Below are 22,042 nucleotides of genomic sequence, written 5' to 3' on the forward strand. Positions count from 1 at the left end.
TTCTTTTTTTTTTTAAAAAAAAAAAAGAGAGAGAGAGAAAAAACACACACACACACAAATGAGCACGGAATTCATCCAGGACTTACTCTTGCAAGTCTTCTTCTGGTACAGTCCTGAAGTCAGGTGCCATTTTGCCTTCTACCTCTTTGACCATGGATTGTACTGAAACACCTGTGACTTACCCCAAGTGATCATGTTATCCAGGAAATTGGGATCAGCTTCACAGAGTTACCTGAGTTCTTCAAACAATTCCACATGGTGTTGTTTTTGTGCATCAATAAAAACTCTGGGCACAGGTTCTGCACAAATCTTCTGCATGGCCAAGTCCTCCAATACAATCTGACAAACAAGTGTTTTTGGAAATTCCAACAATTTCAACATCAAGCAAATACTTATTCAAAGATCTGAATTCAGGAACTTGTGCACACGAGTTACACTGTTGTAGGTTTGTGTTGTTGACAGGTGTCCTGCATGGGCCTCACCAACCTGATCAGCAACAGGCTGGAAAGGAAATTGTCTCTGAAGGCTTCCTTAACCATTCCAAAGACTTCCAGAGGGGTCTTGTTGAACTTCACACAAAAATTTAGCACATAGCATTGCTCTAACATTTTCTCCATCTTAAGTTTTAAGTGACCATTAGGTAGAGGTTCGTGGAAGAAGCTGTCCCATCCACCCACGAGCACAGACACAATTTAGTGACCTACTGCTGGAAAGCTAAGAGTCGCCTCTATTCTTCCCAGTCAGTCAGACTGCTCTGCAGCATATAGCAGAGTCAGAAAAAAGTCTAATGCATCATTTGAGGAACACACCTTGCACTGATTCAAATATTTGCTATTTTTTCGCCTCCAGTGTTACGCGTTGGAAGATTAAATATGTTGCAGTTTCATCTCCCACATCATATAGTCTGTACTTAGGAGCTTCTTTCCCTATACTTGTGGGTATTAACCCTTTCCACTCCAATGTTGAGTGCCACTCGACATCGCGAAATTTGTTTTCCGCTCCGATGTCGAGCCTCATTCAACACGACTTTTCGAAGCTCTCAGACTTATTTTGAGTCTACTAGGCATTATTGCTGCAGTGTGCTGCCATCTAGGAGAACTAGTGTTAACTCGGTCTTGAACAGTAACAGCTGTGTTAAGTCAAAGATTGTAATTATTACGTACAAGTCCACGTGCTAGAAATGGCTAGTTCTTCACGTACAGTCCTTTCTGAAGAAGAGATTTTAGATCTTTTAGAGCAATCTCTAAGTGAAAACGAGAGTGAAAATGATTTTGGTTATGATAGTGATTCATTTCAAAACAATTCGAGTGACAATGATGAAGAAAACAGTGACAATGTGCATGTTTCTAGTGATTCAGCAGAGGATTCGTGGCGAATGTGGAGCGACATTGACACTGAGTTCACAAATTTTTCTTTTGACGAATCAAAGTGTGGTTTTATAACAGAAAGTAGTGCTGTTCCATCATCACCCGTCAGATTCTTTCAATTAATTTTTACAGATAACCTATTTCAACAAATAGCAGATGAAACAGATAGGTATGCTACATCAAAAATACGTAAAGTGACACCACTTCCACAACATTCTGCATGGTGGGACTGGAGAAATGTTACCATGGAAGAAATGAAATGCTTCCACGGTGTGCTACTGAATATGGCATTACAAAAGTGTAAGAACTTTCAAGACTTTTTTTCAAGAGAATGGTTACAATCATCCAACTTCTTTCCAGACTATTTTAGTCACCGACGATTTATGCAAATTTTCTGGGCACTTCATGTTTCTAATCCGACGAGTGCTACACATGTCAACAAGTCAGGTTCAGTCACGTCTCAGTAAAGTGACAAATGTACTGAATTACTTGTCTGGCACGTTTCTCGAAATTTATCGACCATATCAGTATTTAGCTGCTCATGAATCTACAGTATCATTCAAGGGTCGTGTATTATTCAAAATGTACAATCCTCAAAAACCAACAAAATGGGGACTCAGAGTTTATGTAATTTCGGATTCATCAAATGGTTATATCTGCAGTTCGAGACCCTATTCTGGCACTGTAACAACTGAGTCATTGATTTGTCCACACTTAAATTTTTCTGAGAGAATAGTTCTTCAGCTGCTAGCTAATATCAGAAATGCTACAGGGCAATCAGGGTATCATTTGCACACTGACCGTTTTTATACAAGTGTTGCATTAGCTGATGAACTGTTGAAACAGAACATGCATCTCACAGGAATGATTCAGGCCAATCACAAAAACCTTCCAGGTGCAATCAAGAAAGGAGCTCTGCGTCTAAGGAAGCACGAAATAAAATGCCCCCGCAACAACAAAATGTTGGTTCTGGCATGGCAAGATAAACGAACAGTTCTCATGCTTTCTACAAAAGCCAATAACTCAATGTCACTTATAGAAAGGAGAAACAGAAAGGAAAGGGAAGAAATAAAGAAACCAAATGTGATTATTGATTATACTTCAAAGATGGGTGGAGTTGATCAATCTGACCATTTTATTTCCAGTTACGGTTTTCTAATGAAAAGTCTCAAGTGGTGGCGAAAACTATACTTCTGGCTGTTGGAGGTAGGACTTGTAAACAGCTATTTGCTATACAAGAACCACTGTGAGAAAAACAACTTGACAATACCATCTCACAAAGCATTCCGTAAAAGTGTTACATGAGGATTAGTTGCCAAAGAAAGAACTCCAGGACAGAAATGAGGATGTCGTTCAACTTCTGATGACGAGGAACGCTTGAATGGAAAGTTGCACATTATCAACAAGCTTCCTGGGAACAAGCATAAGGATTGTGCAGTGTGCTCAGACAGAAAAAACAAAAGGTGTCAGGCGTGAAACTGTGTACTACTGCGAAACATGCTCTCCACCCTGAAGAGTGTTTCAAAAAATACCACACATTGGAAAGTTTTGTACTGTAAAAGCTTACGTAAATATATGAATGAAAGCACACATTTTGTTTTAATGTATACCCCAATTGTTGGCCAGCGACCACATTGTTTCCACAAAGAGATCCACGAAAATCTCTGTGGTGCACTGCCGCCCAGGCGGCGGCGATTTAAATAAGAGCGCGCGGAGCCACCACGTGTCTGCCTTACGGAGTGCAAAGGGTTAATACTGCCCAATAGACCACCTAAACTGCTGGGAGGGTTATTAATTGATGTAGGCTCCATTTACAGCCTACAAGCAGTTAGGCAAATAAGTGTTCACCTACAAATAGCCCAACTTGCCTTGATAACCCTTATATGACCAACATTCTGCAGGTTCCGCTGAAGTTGCCATCTACAAAGCACAATCTAAGCAGTTAAGCAAAGATCGCTGTTCTCTGACAACAACATTCCACCTCGGTGCCACACAGTGGTTGCTGAGGCGTGCCCAGAGTTTAATTAAAGAAGACTGGCAGGACTTGCAAGTCACCAGCTGAGGAACCTTGGATTCATCATACCCATACTCAACCAATGAAGGAGAGGTGTTTGTCATTTGGTACAGCCCAGGAGGTGAATGACGACAGCACCATATTTTACTTTATTACTCCAGTGATCTGCAATGATCTTCCTATCACATACTGATACTCACTCTTGGCCATCAAGGGAAAGAGAGAAGTGGAATTTGCTGAATTACATACCTGCTGGTACCATGAAGACTGTTTTATTGTGAAACTGCTATTTTCATCTCTAAAACAGGATGCATACATTTTTCACAACTAACAAATAAGGCATTACTTACATCCTTTTGATAGCAGCTTAATAACTGATATTTTGCACTATATGTTTTCAACAACATAGACACATTCATAATAGATTATTAATTTTTTCTTACCTGAAAAACTGAAGTCAATGTTCTGCTTCAACATAGAAACACAGCAGTGGAGCAAATAAGAACTTAACTGCCATACATTGCTTGCCAAAAGCTACATAAATTTAGCTTCATCTAAATACAAACACTATGGCTACCTGGTGGTTTTTACACTCTGTAAGAGAATTATTGATTTCAATACATAAATACGGACATACTGACCTAGGAATGGTTGTTTTTAATAATGTATTGCTTGGGCTGGAATTCTGAACTTTATAAGAAGCAACTTCTGATGGAACGGTGCAGGCATCACGTTGGTTTGACAAAGAGCGCAATGTATTTGTTGCTCGATGGACAGCAGTGTACTGAACCATTTGCACTGCAGGCATCTGCTTGTTCCGTTTGCTTCTGTAAAGAACAATCATGTGTTAAATTCTTCTTTTTACATTGATTTCATTATCTGAAGAAAATTTATCCTTGACCTGGGACAAAAATTTAATGTGGATGTACTCTATGTTTTAGATGTGAAAGAGTGTCTCAAAAATTGGAATAATGTACACAGCACTCCACTGCACTACAGTCAAAGTAGTGGTTGGGTGAGGCAATAGTTACCAATTGCACACTTCACCTTGGTCTCACTCTGATTGGTAAAAGTCAGCTGACTTCATGCTGTTCTGGAATGTTCATGCTCGGTACCAACCTTAGCTATGTAATATTGTGTGCCCAAGCAATAAGTGGCCATTATGAATATAGTGTTGATTTGTGTATGGTGTTGTGCACAGTGATTTGTCAATACTATTTACAAAATGGAGCAAAGAAACTGTACCTGGTCCTTCTAGTAACCTGCCAACAATTCTCAGTTCACTTCTGTGATGCATTAATTTATTACATGTTCATTTCTTTTTTAAGCTATAAGCTGGCTGCTTTGAGAGAAGAGGTGTGGCTTAGCCCAGCAGCTAAGGTGTTATGAGCCGATCCCAAGCTTTTGTTCCCACCATCCTCCATGTAGGTGCCAATTAAAATGAGCAATTAGCATTCCAGTCCTCAAATTCCTTCGTCTATAGCTGTCAATGAGAAACTGTTCCCTTCGTCTGTGAGACTATTTCTACAGTAATTTTCACTGTGGTCTCCAAGTAGCACTACAGCACAATGACAGTTCTTGAAAATGTGCCTCTCACTGGCATATCTTACGTGACAACAGTGTATTTGACTTGCACAGCTCCAGCCAGCTCCTGATCAACGATGGAGCACTGCCTGTTACTTAGCTATAGAACTGTGGGAAAGCAAAGGTTGGGGGTGGGTGCTGATGCAAATATACTATTTGTCCAAAGATTTCAGATTTCGGCAGAATGGAATCCTTCCTTTATTGACCCTCAACTGCCACTTATACTCCTCTCAAGTGTAGCACCATTATAACAATGGAGTAAAAATCCTTCACAATTATACCAATCTGACTGAATACCTATTGCAACATGTTCAAAAATGTTTAGTGCATGTCAACTCAATTTTTCTGTCACCATCTGGTAAAATAACTTGATGTTCATGAAAGGAAAAAAAGAACTTAGGATTGTTCTACAATATTAACTTTTACTGATGGTGCCTGATTATGGTCTTATAGGCCAAAAAATGATAACCAAGACAAATAAATGTTAATCAATGTGTCAACAGCCTCTAACAAGAAATAAAATTAAATTTATTAGGTATCACTTCATTTGCAATAAGAGGACAAATTTTAAAAAGAAATGGTAGAAAAAAGATAGCCATTGTCTATTTCCTCTTAAGCTGTAAATTTAAAGATATGAGGTTTCAGATCACCAAACTGACTATAGTACTTGAGTGACAATACAACAAAATCTAACGGGAACATACCAGAATGGGACGAAGCAAAAAGGTGTGATATACCATTTAAAGTTAACTGATCATTCTTACCACAGCTAAAAATGTTACTACACACCATAAAAAAACGATGTTAATCTCACAAGCAACTAATCCACAATGAAATCCCATACCAGTAAACTGGCTACTGAACAAAGAAATTTTGTATGAAAGTAAAAATTAACACTGATTGTGCATCTGTTACAATATGACTTATTTACGTTTGTGGTACAACTGAAGAAAACTCTTCAGGGTGGTGAGAATACAGAACAATAGTGGTAAATTGTACACAACACTGCCTATCAGTTATAGAGAATGATAATATCAGTCCACATACTAATTCTTCCATTTTAGGTACTTGACACATTGATATCAGTATATGCATTTGGCTGCATAACAACTTGCACTTCACAGCGATAATGGGTACCTGTGGCTTCACCCACTTTTATTTAGTAGGATGAAGGTGCACAAATGAACATACATGTGACTTTTGTTTCATTAGATTTGACGCAATACCAAAAATTATAAAACAAAACTATGTTAAGGACAAAGAAACTGGCTTGCACCTGCCTTGCTGGTAAGTGGTGACATATTGTGTGAAGAGAGAATGGAACTTGAGATGGCACATCCAGGATTTGCATACAATAAACTTGAACAACATACACACCCATGCGTGTGTGTCTTGTTGTAATGCTAGCAGTTCGAGCAGTGAATGTTATGACGGTCAAGAGAGTGTGTTTTGATGGCTGAGGGGCCATGCCAAGCCAGACAAGCTTTGGGGGCTCTGTCAGTAGGTGGCAGCATCTTAGACAAGCAATGATTGGCAGAACTTAAAGCATGAGAAATCCTGACTGCAGACACAGGCTGTGCAGTGGGAAAACCTGACTGTTTGAATGAACTGGGGAGGGTAGCTACCATGACCAAACCAACTGAATAAAGAAAATATGAAAGAATAGAAACTCTAAATAAAAACTAAACCAAACCAATGACAGAGAAGCCACTCACATGGTTTTAAAGACAAAAATTAGATGAGGGCATGAGTGAAGATGCCCACTTGCTATGAGATATAGTTTACAAGTATTAAATGTTTTGGATATGAAATGATCTTTAAAAATTAACAACTCACTAATGCCTTAAGCAATTCATACAAAGGATAGGTCTCAGTGAATACTATTAAGCTGTTGTAATAGGTTTTCTGTGAGTACTATATATTTCACATTACACGCTGAACGTATATAAAACATGAAATAGTGAAAGTAGTGGTTGCATTAGTAAATGGAGGTATTTACAGATGTATGACTGTAAATAGTTTAACATTTACTAGTGATGCAACGATGCAAAATAGTGCACATATGAACAAAAACTCTATTTGTGAGAAAACCATTAAATGAGAAGACTGGACAGCGTTGAAAAGCTAATGAAATTTGCTTCCAAATCCATGTGTAATGTGTATACATATCATTAAATTTACAATTTCTGTATGCTTTTGGGAGTCAGGTATAAGGGAACTGGACTCACATCAGCGTGAGGGTATAATTAATGACTGACATTTTTGTGTGGGGACTTAGATTTTGACAGTCATTTGGAGTGGAATTCACAAACAGATAGGATGTATGTGCAGCTGGATGTTGCTGCATGTGTGCATTTAGTCATGGCCTTGTAAAAATTTTGCATGTGATGATCGTGAGGAACTCTGAAATGTTTTTAGCTTGTGTGGACTTGGAAAAATTCACATTGAGTAAATTGATTGGTTGGACACGTAAATATTTCTCACGTGTTGATTGCAAAGACTTTGAGACATTTTTTCGGCATGAGGACGCTGAATAATTTCAGGTTAGGGAACTTAGTCTAAACTTCTGAGCCCTGTTCTCATTAGTTTGCAATCACAGAACTTCAACTTACAAGTGTGCTGAAGCACTTTAAATCATTTTCATGGATTTCTGAAAGGTTAAGTGGACAAGTGACACTGGTCAACTTACTTAAGATTCTCACACTGACAAATATTATGTTAATAATTATCTATTGTGAAAAGTGTGAAAGGATATTTTGTTCATTCTTTTTTGCAATAAACTCAGTCTGGAAAAACGTTAAATCACTGTGAGAAGTAACAATTATTACATACAAATTCCTGCCCTTACAGATTTATTAAACTTGTGACTGATTTCATTTTGGGTTAATGAGGTGGATGCATTGGTTGACCCCTGGATAGTGATGTAGCTAATATTTTGAAATCCAACTACACTTAATGAACAGTGTTTTTCTTGCTTTATTTAACTTTTATTCATGATGATGCATGTGCGGACTCATTAATTGATCTCTGGTGTTGCAACAGTGGTTAACTTCACTATTAGTCACTTATCTTTCTGACAACAAGCAGCAAGAAGAGCAGTGTGAACATTCACTATCATTTTTATACAAACAAATATTACCCCACTACAGTGCAAACTGCTACTCCACATATAATGTCAATAATTATTATACAGTTACAAGAAAAAGAAAATGCTACAGAGATGCTAAAGAGAAAAAATTGAGAATAAGACATATATTTACAAGTGTTATGTGCAGAACAGTTGCTTTTGTGTTCCTTACAAAGTTTCATTTAATAGGTTTAGATGACAAGTATAATGTATGCATTCTTTATTTGCTTATCTATTATAATGCATTAAGCAAAAATTTAACACTACTTTTCACACAACTGTTGAAATTCAAGATGTGAATAATATAAATAATGTGTTATTTTACCCTTTTATCTCCTACAGAACCATTTAATTTGTTCCAGGTTGTATTTTCTCTCAATGGAGCTGACGCGTAAAGCACGACTTCATGGATAAGGCACTCATCACCATTCCTCTTATCCACATGGAGTCAGTCTACTAAGAGAGTGGCCACTAACACAATTAAACATGCCTAGAAATGATATGCAACAAAACAGCTACGTCAAAACAACACACTAATTATCATGCAAAAATGTTAAAACAGAAGATTGACTATCATGCAAAAACTGTGTATTCTATCTTCACATACTTTGTTAAATAGCAGTTTAAGTCAATACAAAACTACAGTAAGCAAATAAAACATAAATAATCATAACACTATGCCAACCAGAGGCATTAAATATGCGGTCTTGAATCAGTTACAACTCCTTAACACAAATAGCTATGTAATTCGTTGTATCTTTATTCTTTTACTTTTTTAGTTAGATTTTGGCATCATATGTATTATCAACACTGCAGTACATAAACAACTTGGCTACAAATTCTGCCTGTTACATGTTTCTTAGCTGGTCATGAAAATGGGAAGAACTGAAAAGGATGTACAAAAAAAGTAGTAGTTAATGTGAGCTTTCCCTGCAACTTCTCCTTTCTCTTTCCTTTGTGCATTTCTCTACAATATTCAGTATTATTTGATCAATCAGACACAACTGTTTCAGAAATTTATCCAGCATTTGAATTTTCACTTTCACTCTATCTTCATACTACACTTACCCCACCTTCACAGGTAAGCCAACATAAACACTTCACAGAAGATACTTCTTAGTGACTGAGCTATCCGGGCGTGAATCATGACCTGCCCTCAATGCCTTAATTCCGCCACTATCTATATCCTACATTTTTCTGTAGGGATTAAATAATAAAACAGCAGTAGCTTGTATTTTCTGTGATTTATACAAGATATTTGACTGTGTGAACCACAACACTTTGTTAAAACAGTTGACGTATTGTTATGTTAACAACCAGCTAACAAATGGCTTACATCATCCTTAAGAAAAAGAATGTTACACAATTCATTAACTGTAGATGAGGCTTTAGCTGACTGGGCATAAATCATTAATGGAATGCCATAAATTTCAAATTTCTCATACACATGAGTGATGTACCATTACATTCATATCAGGCAGAATTAATTCTTTGTGCAGATGCCTAATGATATAAAATGTCTAACAGAGAATGATGCTAAACTTCAAAGTAAGCTAAGAGTGTTCCTTCTGGATAACTTCATCTATTCCATATATAAGCTTATGCACTAAAATCTTGTAATTAGTATTCCTTAATTTTGAAATAAGTGTTTAACAAGACGATGAGTGGTGAGCACTGCCCATTATTCCTACTGTACACATTTGTGCAATGAACACTGTAGCCCCACAACATGATCTCACAGCCCATTAAGAAATGTAAGGAAGCAAAATACTTTAAATTACTTGTCTCTATTCAGTAGTTCAAGAAAACTGAAAATTTGGTCGAATTGAGATGTTTAAATGGCTACAGAACATGTTTCTTCCAGTTTGAATTCTGATGAATAAGTACACCAATAAAATTTTAAGGTTATGCTTTAGTTATTAGCTCTTGTCAATGTACTACATTTATCTTTAATGTCATACCTTTGGATGCACAAACTGCCTTTTATCCTACAGAAAACTAGTCAATAATTCTTATACAAAAACATTATGTGCAGCTTATTTCTTTTGCTTTATGTCCCTCTGGATTTAATATAACAGTTGCATTATAACGCAAAAAGTCATTCCACTTGTTATGTATTAATTATAAAGATTTATATAAAAGGGAAACAGTAGTGGGTTTACAACTGAAACTTGTGGTGCTCCATTACTGGCTGTTGCCCAATCATAAACATTCACCAGTGCACATCCAATGAATTACACAACATTGGTTTCTGCACAGTCTTGTCTATTACAGTTTCAGACATTCATTGGCTACGTCAATCCGGCCATAAAATATCAGTTTCACTAATAAAAATGCTGAGATTTACACAGTCAAATGACTTTCATCGGTGGCAGCAACTCATTCTGTTTTATTATTTCATTTTTTTTTTGTAAAATTATGTGAATGAACATGAAAATGGTATTCATAGTTAACAAACCATTCTGGAATACAAATGGTGATTCAATGAATACTGTATTACTGCCAATTGCAACTTGTGACACACATGATAAGTAATTTATATTATAATCAATCTGTAGTCCAATCAAAATGCCAAACTGCAGTTGATTTTTCACCTTTACTTAGTTCTTATCTTAAATAGAGGAGGATATTTACCATAAGAACATGCACAAAAAATTTTGTATAAACTCTGACGAAGTTAACATGACATAATGAAAGCTTTGGATCAAGGCAACCAGGTAGATTCAGTGTTTCTTGAATTCTACACCTACACTTATCGTCCAAAGTGCGATCATATGGGGTATCAAATGAAATTTGTGACTGAATTGAGGACTTTTTGGTAGAGGGGACACAACATGTTATCATGGATAGTGTGTCATTGTCAGATGTAGAAGTAACTTCAGGTGTGCTCCAGGGAAATGTGTTGGGACCCTTGCTGTTCATGCCATACATTAATGACCTTGCAGGCAATATTAATAGTAAAATCAAGCTTTTTGCAGATGATGCAGTTGTCTATAATGAAGTGCTGTCGGAGAGAAGCTGCATAAATATTCAGTCAGTACATGATAAGATTTCAATGTGGTGCAGGGGTTGGCAACTTGCTCTAAATGTTCAGACATGTAAAATTTTGCATTTCACAAAACAAAAAAATGTAGGATCCTATAACTACAATATCAGTGAGTCACTGTTGGAATCCGCCAACTCATACAAATACCTGGGTGTAACAATTTGTAGGGATATGAGATAGAATGATCACAAAGGTTCAGTCATGGGCAAAGTAGGTGGTAGACTTTGATTCATTGGTAGAATACTGGGGAAGTGTAATTAGTCTACAAAAGAGATTGCTTACAGATCACTCATGTGACAAGTTCTAGAATATTGCTCAAGTATTTTGGACCTGTAGTAGATAGAACTAACAGGGGATATTTAATATATAAAGGGAAGGGCAATTTGAATGGTTACAGGATTGTTTAATCTGTGAGAGAATGTCACAGAGATACTGAAGGAACTGAACTGCCAGACTCTTTGAAGACAGATGTAAGCTATCCCGAGAAAGTCTATTAACAAAGTTTCAAGAACAAGCTTTAAGTGATTATCTAGGGGTATACTACAACCATCTACATACTGTTCACATAGGGATCATGAGGATAAGAGTAGAATAATTACTTCATGCACAGAAGCATTCAAACAATCATTGTTCTGACACTCTATATGTGAATGACACCCTAATAACTGGCACAATGGGACGTACCCTCTGCCATGCACCTCATGGTGGTTTGCAGAGTACAGATGTAGATGTAGAACATGAAATTCTAATTTGAAAACTATTCCACTGTTATATTCCCCTACACTTTTATATCAAAAGTGTAGACCGACAGTAATACAGTTTAATCATGTTGGGAAGACGCGGGCCACCGGCAGTACACCCAATTCTACGAGATGACAGTAATTCAGTTCATTGAATTATAAACCTAATGCCGATATTACAAAGCAGCTATTACACACTATCACATGATTTATGTACCCTTGCATCAGGTAGATGAGTCAGAAATATGAATACTAACTTTCACAAGCAGGTTCAATCATACCAGGTTTTTGCAGTTATGCATCTGTAAATATTGTATTTCTAGTTTTTCAGATAGTTAATAGGGAAAATTACTGGATATAACACATATTGAAAAGCAAACTGATATATGCAGTAAAACAACTTAGTAGTATTAAGGAGTGAATTCTATGTTATATGGCATTCCATCTCTTCACTCTATTTCTCTCTCTCACCTCAATAATTGTTCAAATATATCAAACAGTGACTCAAAGTATTCATCTGATTCATCAAACCTGTCAAGAAGGAATATCAAAACAATATGAAAACATATGAAATATGATCAAACTCTGTAACTAATATCAGGACTAAAATGATAATAAATGTTGTCTATGAATGACATAAAATCAAATAATGGAAATTTGAGGCAGGAATATCAACAATGCAGGAAAAGATAGAATCTACTTATCACAAAGAAGGCACATTAAGTTGCAGACAGATACAATTAAAGTTCACATACAGAAAGCTTCCGGCCACAGCCTGGATCAGTAAGGAGAAATACACACTATTCATACGCACAAGCAAGTGTATCTGACACTGGAATTGGTGGTCATGAGTGCATCAGGTGTGCTTACTTGTGTGTATGACTGGCATGTGTCTCTCTTTTGCTGTTGAAGGCTGAGGCCAAAAGCTTTACGCAAGTGTCCTTTAATTGTGCCAGTCTGCAACTTACTGTATCTTCTTTACGGTAAGCAGCAATCTATCTTTTCCTACATTTTTAATGACATAAAATCATTATACAAGCCCACGAACATTGTTACTAGTCAATACAATAGTCCATCTTGGATGGAACACTACTTAAAATAATGGAAAGGCAACAACTCACCTTTAGCAGACATATGCAGTGTATAGATATGTTACAGAACACAGCTTTTGAGCCTTGGCTTTACTTCTGGCATAAAGTATACACATTCACAATACACACACAACCAGTTGGACACCCAAATGCACAATAGTGCAGCCACAACAACACTGCCAACATTGATTACTATTTTTATTTTTTAAAAATATATACACCTTCTCACGTTTCAGCCACAGCCATTCTCAGGACCACATAAAAAATCTTGATACATTGTATCTTGACAGTTCTCATATACACTTCTATCATAGACCAGTTGATGGCACAAGTGCACATAGGCTACTCTACAGAACAAGTATATGTCAGAACTGACAAGATACAGTGTATCAAGATTTTAAATGATGTGATTCTAAATATGGCTGCGACTGAAACACATTATGGTGAATAACATTAAATAAGAATAGTGATCGAGATGGAGAATTACAGTGACTCAAAATAAATTCATGACAAAAGATGAGCATACACAAAACATGCTAAAAGAACAACAATTACCATCATATTTACAAAAAAATCATACAGCTGCGTCAAAATAATTCTCTCCGATTCAAGTAACATTTTGCAAGAGAATTTAAGTTGGTTGTATTACTAAATAAGAACTCAGTGACGCGAATGTGCAGATGCAAAATGTGCAGATGGGAACTCTCCCTGCAATTTATCCCAGGTTCCCGTAATCCTCCTAGTCTCAGCCTTCAGTAGTCATTGTCCTTCACTCACCTATCCCTTCCCTGTTCCCACTCCAAAGCCTTTTATTGCTCCTACAAACAGCACTTTGCTGTCCCCTTCCTCTAACTTGCCCTCCCTCCCCCCTCTCAACCGCAGCCTCCTCCTTATCCCCATCATCCAGACTGCACCACCTCCCATTATGCGCAGTTGCTTGCAGGTTGGCCTCGGCAGCCAGAGACAGTGGTTATTTGCAAGTGATCTGCATTTACATGAGTGTGTTTGTATGTTGTCTATTTCCGAAGAAGACCTTCTGGCCAAAAGCTTGTGTGTTCAGTAGTCTTATCATTATTTCATTCCAGATTTTCCATTGTCTGATTTATAGAAATTTTGGATTTAAAGATAGGCATGTGAAATAGGGAATAGGCTTGGAGAACAAGGCAACAGTTGGCAACACTGTATAGAGGGCCACTGGCATCACCATGGATGAGAAACTCTCACACTGGACATCAGTGCACAAAGAGAGCAATCTGGTGTATACTTCAGTAGTCATATGGGTGATTCTCATTGCCTGTATGATTAGCCGCTCAAAAGCGGCCTAATTTAGACTTAAGAACTGTAACAGGTGTTTGTACAAGTTGGTGTCCAATCTCATGTTCCTTAAGTGTTAAAAGAGCAAAAACTATTTAAGTTCATCTTTAACTGCAGTTGAGATACAAATGAAAACAAAAAAAAGACATGAAAAAAATAAATGGTTACTGGTATTCCAAACTTACAACTGAAATAATACTTTTTCTAAATGAATTTCAGAAGCAACATCATTGGCAAGATCATGTATTGCCTCGATCTTCATTCTTCATTAAAAATAAATGGTTCCTTAGGGTGTTGTCAATCCTCCTCCCCTCCACTATATATATAAATGAAAGAACAGGCAATTTGAAAAGTAAAATAATTACAGTACTATAAACAAAACCTGAACTATCTGCAAATTCAGGGGTACAAATACTTACATCCCTTCGTGGTGAAAGCAAAGTATTAAGGACAATATGATAACAAGGCATATCATAATCAGCATTGGCACTAAAATTGTTGCAACAAACTCATTAACATAACTTCTTTGTGGAACTTCTGCCTTTGAGGGTGCGGACCATATTGTATCTGACTCTATAAGATTATTGTAATGGTCCACTACACCTACTTCATGATGTGCCAGATGTCTCAAAGATGACAACTCTTCAGTAATTACCTGAAAATAGAATCGGGTGTTCAAATCAGTCAGTACAGAATTAAATCACTATGAATAAAAGTAACTTGGAGGACTGTATACATATCTACTCAAGATGTGAGATGATATCATTACATGTTAACTCAAACTATAACTTTCAAAATTACTTAGTTCTAAACAACATCGTTCCATCAAATTCTCTTCATTTGAAAATAAAAGAAAGACAAAGTGCATTTCATAACATGATGAAAGTTTGGTTTCCTGTTAACACCCTTAAGACTTCAAGTAAAATAATTAAACTATCTATTTTATATTGGATCTATTTTTTGCCTTAAATGGGATTGTTAGTTATGTTGTGATAATTTTTCCTGAATCAAAAAAGATGTGAATAATTTTTCATGCATTACCAGTGCACCACTTACCAATCTGAATGCACACCAATCTAATGCAAAGCCTGCATCTCTGAAGAATCTGTCAACTGTTGTACGTTTAAAATCTCTTGGACAGGACAATAATTTCCACAGTGGTTTCACTTCTTCTTGCAGTTCAATTAGTGCAGCAGAAAATTCAACTTGGCTTCCCAGCTTCAAAACTACTCTACAGCAAAGTCATATAATACAAAAATTAGAGCTCTCAAATTCATTGCAAAGCTATTTTTTGTGAATGAAGAATTGATATTTCATGATACAGTGCAATTCTGTGCTATACTGTCATATATACAAAACTCAAAACAAATAAACCACAGATCACAATGCTGTTATATGAGCTTAATTTAGCATGCTCTTATAAAATGATATATTACAATATTAGCTATGACTTTTATGAACTACCATTGAGATACAACAGAGACCAAGTTGTGTCCTAGATAATAAGATTGGTCAACAGCTTTAAACTCGCAATTATAGATGTGAGGTCTGCAGGGTACATATAAAAAATATGATTACTTATGGTAATAGTATCAGAGACTCAACATAAAGAGATATCTACATTAACAAGATTCTTCAATCAGGCTTAGTGATTCAACTTATGTTAATATATTGGAGAATCTACTGAGCTGTATTACACCTTTCACTAGAGTCTATTAGGATTGTGAAAAATCCAAAACTGAAAAAGCAGTAACGCAGGACGATTTCATATCATAAAAGTTATTCTGAGCAGTCCTAGAAGTAGTTTTCAGATTGTAAGTTGGTGGAAACAGGGGTACTGTTTATTAATCAAACATACCTAACCTACCTTCAGTTTGCTGATGACATTATAGCGTTGGCTCTAGAGCATATAAACGTCAACAATGAATGGTTGAATGTAATAGAGAAAGAATGAAAGGGCTATAGTAGACATCAATTAGATTCATTTATTATGATTTTCAGTGCCGCTGAAACAAGTTAGTTCCAAAAACTTTTGGCTGATGTGGTTTTGTCATTAACTGTAAACAGATCAGATCTTCTGTAAAGAAGGCCCAGTTCTCCGCTACACAGCAGGTGGCCTAGGTCTTGCATTTCACCAAAGATAGTATCGATTTAGCCTGGAAGTACCCTCCAATTTGAGTATAGGTCTTGCAGTGTGTTGCTCCCAAACTCATCCTGTTCAGCACCCTTCACCCAGAGTAGTTGTTGTCACAGCCAATAGCAGGTTCCTCTTTTGGAAGTACAGGGGATAGGCAAAATAATGTGAACACCTGTATTACTTGGGAATGGTTTATTAACACGGAGTTGGACCCACATTTGCCTGTAATACACCTGCGATTGTTTTTGGAATACTGGCATATAATAATTGTATAATCTCCAGTGGAATGTTATGCCACTCTTCGATCAGAATCTCTTCTAACTCCTGTAGTGATGAGGGAGGCAGAAATCTGCTCCGGAATCTGCGCTCTAATATCACCCACAAGAGTTCGATAATGTTCAAGTGTGGGAAATGTGCTGGCCAGGGAAGATACTGCAGTCCAGTTGCATGCTCCTCATTCCACGATTGTACTGTCCTGGCTTTGTGAATGGGTGTATTATCATCCTGAAATATGGCATCATTGTTGGGGAACAACATTTGAATCATAGGGTGCACCTGACCACTTAAAATGTTCACATAATTGTTGACTATAACACGGCCTTTGACAATAATGATGGGACTAGCAGAATACCACGATATGGCTACCCACACCATCACACTTCCTCCTCCATGATTAAGTGTTGGAAGCAAGCAATCTGGAATGTAGTCTTCTTTTGGCGTTCTCCAGACATAAACCCGGCCCGATGTTGGAAATAATGAAAACGTTGACTCGTCGGACCATACGATGGGTTTCTACTGATCAGATGTTCAGGATTTATGCTCCTGACACCATGTTTTACACTTCTTTGCATTTGTTGTCATCACTAATGGTTTCGGTATAGCAGCTTGTCCATGAATGTTCTCTTTATGGTGTTCTCAGCAGACAGTGTTGAAACATACGGGGTCTCGAAGATGGCTATTGAGCTCTGCAGTCATTTTAGCTGCCATAGTTTTGTGTTGATTTGACACAATTTGTGTTAGCATGCAATGATCTCTGTCATTTAGTTTTGATTTGTGCCCACTATTACATTTACATGATGATGTCTTTCCATGTTTTAAGAATGCTGTCTTGGCCTTTGAAGCAGTTGCTCTTGAAACATTCAACAAGTTGGCTGTCTGGGTTACTTGTGCTCCAGCTAATTGGGCCCCCACAATCTGCCCTCTCTGGAACTCTGTTAGGTCTTTCATTCCACATCGACCTCAGCATCTGAATGCAAATACAAAGAGTGCACTACTCATAAACAACCTGCACTGATGCCTAGTCCATACTGAACACTCACAGTCCAGCGCAACACATGATTTACCTGCATTGTCGACTGTCAAACACAAACATCCCATTACTACTATAGTTCACAATATTTTGCCTATCCCCTGTGTACCAAGGGTTTTTTTAGATCTGTCCTCCACTTCAGCAGCTGGTGGTGCTTGTGGACATGCATTAGCACCGGAGTTCTTTGTAGGAAATTTTTCCTGCACTATAAGCATCTCCTAGGTGGCTGCAGAGTATGCATTGGTTGCAGGGGTGGACTTCCATCTTTGCCCACTCCAATCTTTGTACATCCATCTTCTGATACATTACGGGTCGGCAGGTGTTACTATACCTTTATGTAGTAAGCATGACATGTTCAGCTGTAATTACAGGTGTTATTTTATGTGTAATTGACTTTTACATCTACATATCTATACTCCGCAAACCACCATCAGGTGCATGGCAGAGGGTATGTCCCATTGTACCAGTTATTAGGTTTCCTACCTGCTCCAGTCACGGACGGAGTGTGGGAACGATGATTGATTGAATGTCTTTGTGGGTGCAGCAATTATTCCAATCTTATTCTCAGAATCTATATGTGAGTGATGCACAGGGGATTGTAGTATGCTGCTACAGCCACCATTTAAAGCTGGTTCTTGAAACTTTGTTAATAGATTTTGTTAGGATAGTTTACGTCTATCTTCAAGAGCCTTCCAGTTCAGTTCCTTCAGTATCTCTATGACACTCTCCCATGGATTAAACAAACATGTGGCCATTCATGTTACCCTTCCCTTTATATGTTCAATATCCCCTGTTAGTCCTATCTAATATGTGTCCCACACAATTGAGCAATATTCTAGAACTGGACGCACGAGTGATTTGTAAGCAATATTTTTTTGTAGACTGATTGCATTTCCCCAGTATTCTGTGAATAAACCAAAGTCTACCACCTGCTATACCCATGATTGAGCCTATGTGATCATTCTATTTCATATCCCTACAAACTATTACACCCAGGTATCTGAGTGAGTTGGTGAATTCCAGCAGCAACTCATTGCTCTTATAGTCATACAAAATTTTAGATTTCTGAACATTTAGAGCAGGTTACCAATCTTTTCACCACGTTGAAATCTTATCAAGATCTGGCTGAATATTTATGCACCTTCTTTCAGACGTTCTCTTTGAGGGTATCTACATCAAAACTGGTGACCATGGCGTGGTTGTGGCAGCAATCATTACCAAAATACAAAGGACAACTACAACAAGCAGAAAGATATATATGTTCAGTAAACTAGATAAAAAATCAGTATTGTCATATCTCAATGAGGGACTTGAAACTTTCAGAATGTAGATGGACTATGGCTCAAGTTTAAAAGAATAGTTGACGAGGCACTGGATAGATATGTACCTAGTAGAATGGTTCATAATGGGAGGGAACCTCCATGGTATACAGCCATTGCAAAGAAACTTTTAAAGAAATAGAGATTACTGCATAATAAGTGTAAAGCAAATCATACAGCTATAGGTAGAGAGGTGCTGAATGAAACGCATTTCGCTGTGAAGAGAGCAATGCATGATGCCCTCAAAGAGCACTGTAGCAGAATATTGTCAAATGACCTTTCACAGAACAAAAAAATAATTCTGGTCGTATGTAAAGACCGTCAGTGGCATCAAAGTTAGTGTCCAGTCCCTAGTGAATCAGACAGGAACTGAAATTGAGGGTAGAAAATCAAAGGCTGAAATACTTAACTCCAATTTCAAATGTTCCTTTACAACAAAAAACCCTGGAGAATTGCCTCAATTTAATCCTCAAACCACTCAAAAGATGCATGAAATAAGTATTAGTGTCAGTGGTGTTGAGAAGAACAAAGGTCCAAGGCCTGATGGAATCCCTGTCAGATTCTATGCTGAATTTGTGGCTGAGTTAGCCCCTATTCTAACTATAATCTATTGTAGATGTCTTGAACAAATAACTGTGCCCAGTTCTTGGGAAAAGGTACAGGTCACACCCATCCACAAGAAGAGTAGTAGAAGTGATCCACAAAACTACTGTCCAGTATCCATGACATCAATTTGTTGTAGAATCTTATAACATATTCTGAGCTCAAGCATTATGATGTATGTCAAACAAAATGACCTCCTCAATGCCAACCAGCATGGATTTCAAAAATATCAATCATGTGAAACCCACCTCGCACTTTTCTCACATGACACACTGAAAGCTTCAGATCAAGGCAACCAGGTAGATGCAGTATTTCTTGTTCTGTGAAAAGTATTTGACTCCATACTGCACCTACACTTATTGTCAAAAGTTTGATCATACGGGGTACCAAGTGAAATTTGTGTCTCGATTGAGGATTTTTTTCAGGGAGGACACAGCATGTTATCTTGCATGGAGAGTCACGTCAGATGTAGAGGTAATTTTGGGTGTGCCCCAGGGAAGCATATTGGGGCCTTGTTGTTTTTATTGTATATTAATGACCTTGCAGACACTGGTCATAGTAAAATCAAGCTTGTTGCAGATGATGAAGTCTATTTGTTCTCGTTATATACAATATATTTCCATCATGAGTGGAGTTCCTATTTATCTGTCCTAGGTAGTTTTCAGAGAAGGCATTTAGTGAAGTTTTACAGGATGTCTTATCAAGTCCACCACAACCGTTCATTGTTGGCGCACAGGAGGGAGGGATGGCGACAGAGAGAGAGAGAGAATCTTCTGAAGCTCTAAACTGTATACTGGAAACTTAGGAGGAAGTAACATTTTGGATATATGACAAACAGGGATAAGGCAATAGCACGTATCCATAATTTCAGGGAATGAGAGAAACATTAAGATTTGCTTAGTCAAAGTGGAGAAAATATGGAAGTAGTTAACTGATACAATAGGATACTGTTGATAGGACAATTTTTTTCTTATGTGACCAAGCTGAGGACTAGCATTAGAAATGGTGCTAAGCAATGTTAATTAATGTTAAGATTCAAAGGTAGTCTTAACATAAAATGCTATGATGGTTAATGAACCAATTTTATTTTAAATTGCCTTAAAAGGAGTTCTGCATCAATGGTGTTTATCATTTTGTATGTTAAAGATTTGGAGAGATGGTAGTTCTGAGGGGAACTGTTCACATTTCTGAGTTCAGTGTACCTTACATACCTGTGTAAGGTAACAAGACGTTTCCCTTACAGCAGTGTACAACTATTTTGAATGTACTCAGATAGTAGGGCTACTAGAGTAGGTAACAATGTTGTTACCTTTATAGTTTAAAAGAACATAAAACCTTCCTAGATATCTCCACTATGAAAGCCATGTTCAGGGCAGCAACGTCCATACCAAAACAGTGTTCACATATCAATTCTCTGCCTAACACGAAATTGATTATATAAAGAAAATATCTAATGCCCCAGTTAACATTAATGCAAATTTTATATACAACTAGAAGTTAAGTTTTGTGCGCTGGTATGGTAAATTTTATAATGGGAGTTTCAGCTGATAACCACACCTGGGAGGGTTTTAAAATTTTTCTGCGGGGTGGTAGTTATGGTTTGGTTAACTTTTGTAAGGGAAAATATTTTTATATTTTGTTGAAATATTGATTAATATGGTTATGTCTTAAGAGGTGATTTCATACCTACGCTTAACTTAAAAGGACTTAGACTTAAGTAATAGGCACTAATACCTAAGCAAATTTTATCATATTTAGTATATGTGTAAGATGGGAGCTGCTAAGTCTGTTACTACTATCACTCCATAGGCTTTTCATAGTTGTGTGTTATAACCAATTTTTGAGCCTACGGTGCGTGAAGCTGGTGGTGTCTATTCTACAGGATTGCCGAACAACTTTATTTTATGGCCCACCAGCGAAGTTGTTCCCTCCCATCCCATGCTATATTTCTTTGGTTCTAACACTATTAATCTTACATTTCCTTTCTTACTTCCCCACCTGAGACACACTTCTATTCTCCCTCCGCCCATATTCAATAGCTCCATTGTGTGAGCCCCTATTTCATCTGTGCCCTGATGCCTGTTTTGACAGGACAGCCCAAGTAGTAGTAGCACTCAAGTAACTTCCATACAGAAGTGTGGGGACTCTGAACAATAATATCACTGGCAAATAACAAGCCATAGTTGATATGCTCTGTACTTTCATATTGAATGGACACTGTATATTGCACTAAGTGGAAACAAAACGGCATGTACAGAATGCAGCGCACTTGGTAATAAAGCACTATCATATCGCCTAGACTGTGAAAACCCACCACATTGTTGACCCCTAGTTGTGAATATGTGATTCGTGTTTGCAATCGTGATCGCCTGCAACCATGCTGCACTTACG

The 22,042-nt window shown here is 37.4% G+C and overlaps 1 protein-coding gene across 2 annotated transcripts in view; it reads right to left on the minus strand.

The window, feature by feature from the left end:
* LOC124606711 (epsilon-sarcoglycan) overlaps nucleotides 1-22,042 on the minus strand; it is a 103,207-nt gene that overhangs the window by 21,824 nt on the left and 59,341 nt on the right. The window contains exons 5-8 of one of the 2 annotated variants that reach the window (XM_047138741.1): nucleotides 15,340-15,514; nucleotides 14,703-14,938; nucleotides 12,350-12,409; nucleotides 4,023-4,208 (exon numbers count right to left, since the gene is read on the minus strand). In XM_047138741.1, the coding sequence (XP_046994697.1) occupies nucleotides 4,023-4,208; nucleotides 12,350-12,409; nucleotides 14,703-14,938; nucleotides 15,340-15,514 (657 nt within the window). The remainder of the gene's footprint in view (nucleotides 1-4,022; nucleotides 4,209-12,349; nucleotides 12,410-14,702; nucleotides 14,939-15,339; nucleotides 15,515-22,042) is intronic. The other variant, XM_047138742.1, reaches the window with a different exon arrangement.

The sequence above is a fragment of the Schistocerca americana genome, chromosome 3, assembly GCF_021461395.2.
Source record: "Schistocerca americana isolate TAMUIC-IGC-003095 chromosome 3, iqSchAmer2.1, whole genome shotgun sequence".
Lineage (NCBI taxonomy): Eukaryota > Metazoa > Arthropoda > Insecta > Orthoptera > Acrididae > Schistocerca > Schistocerca americana.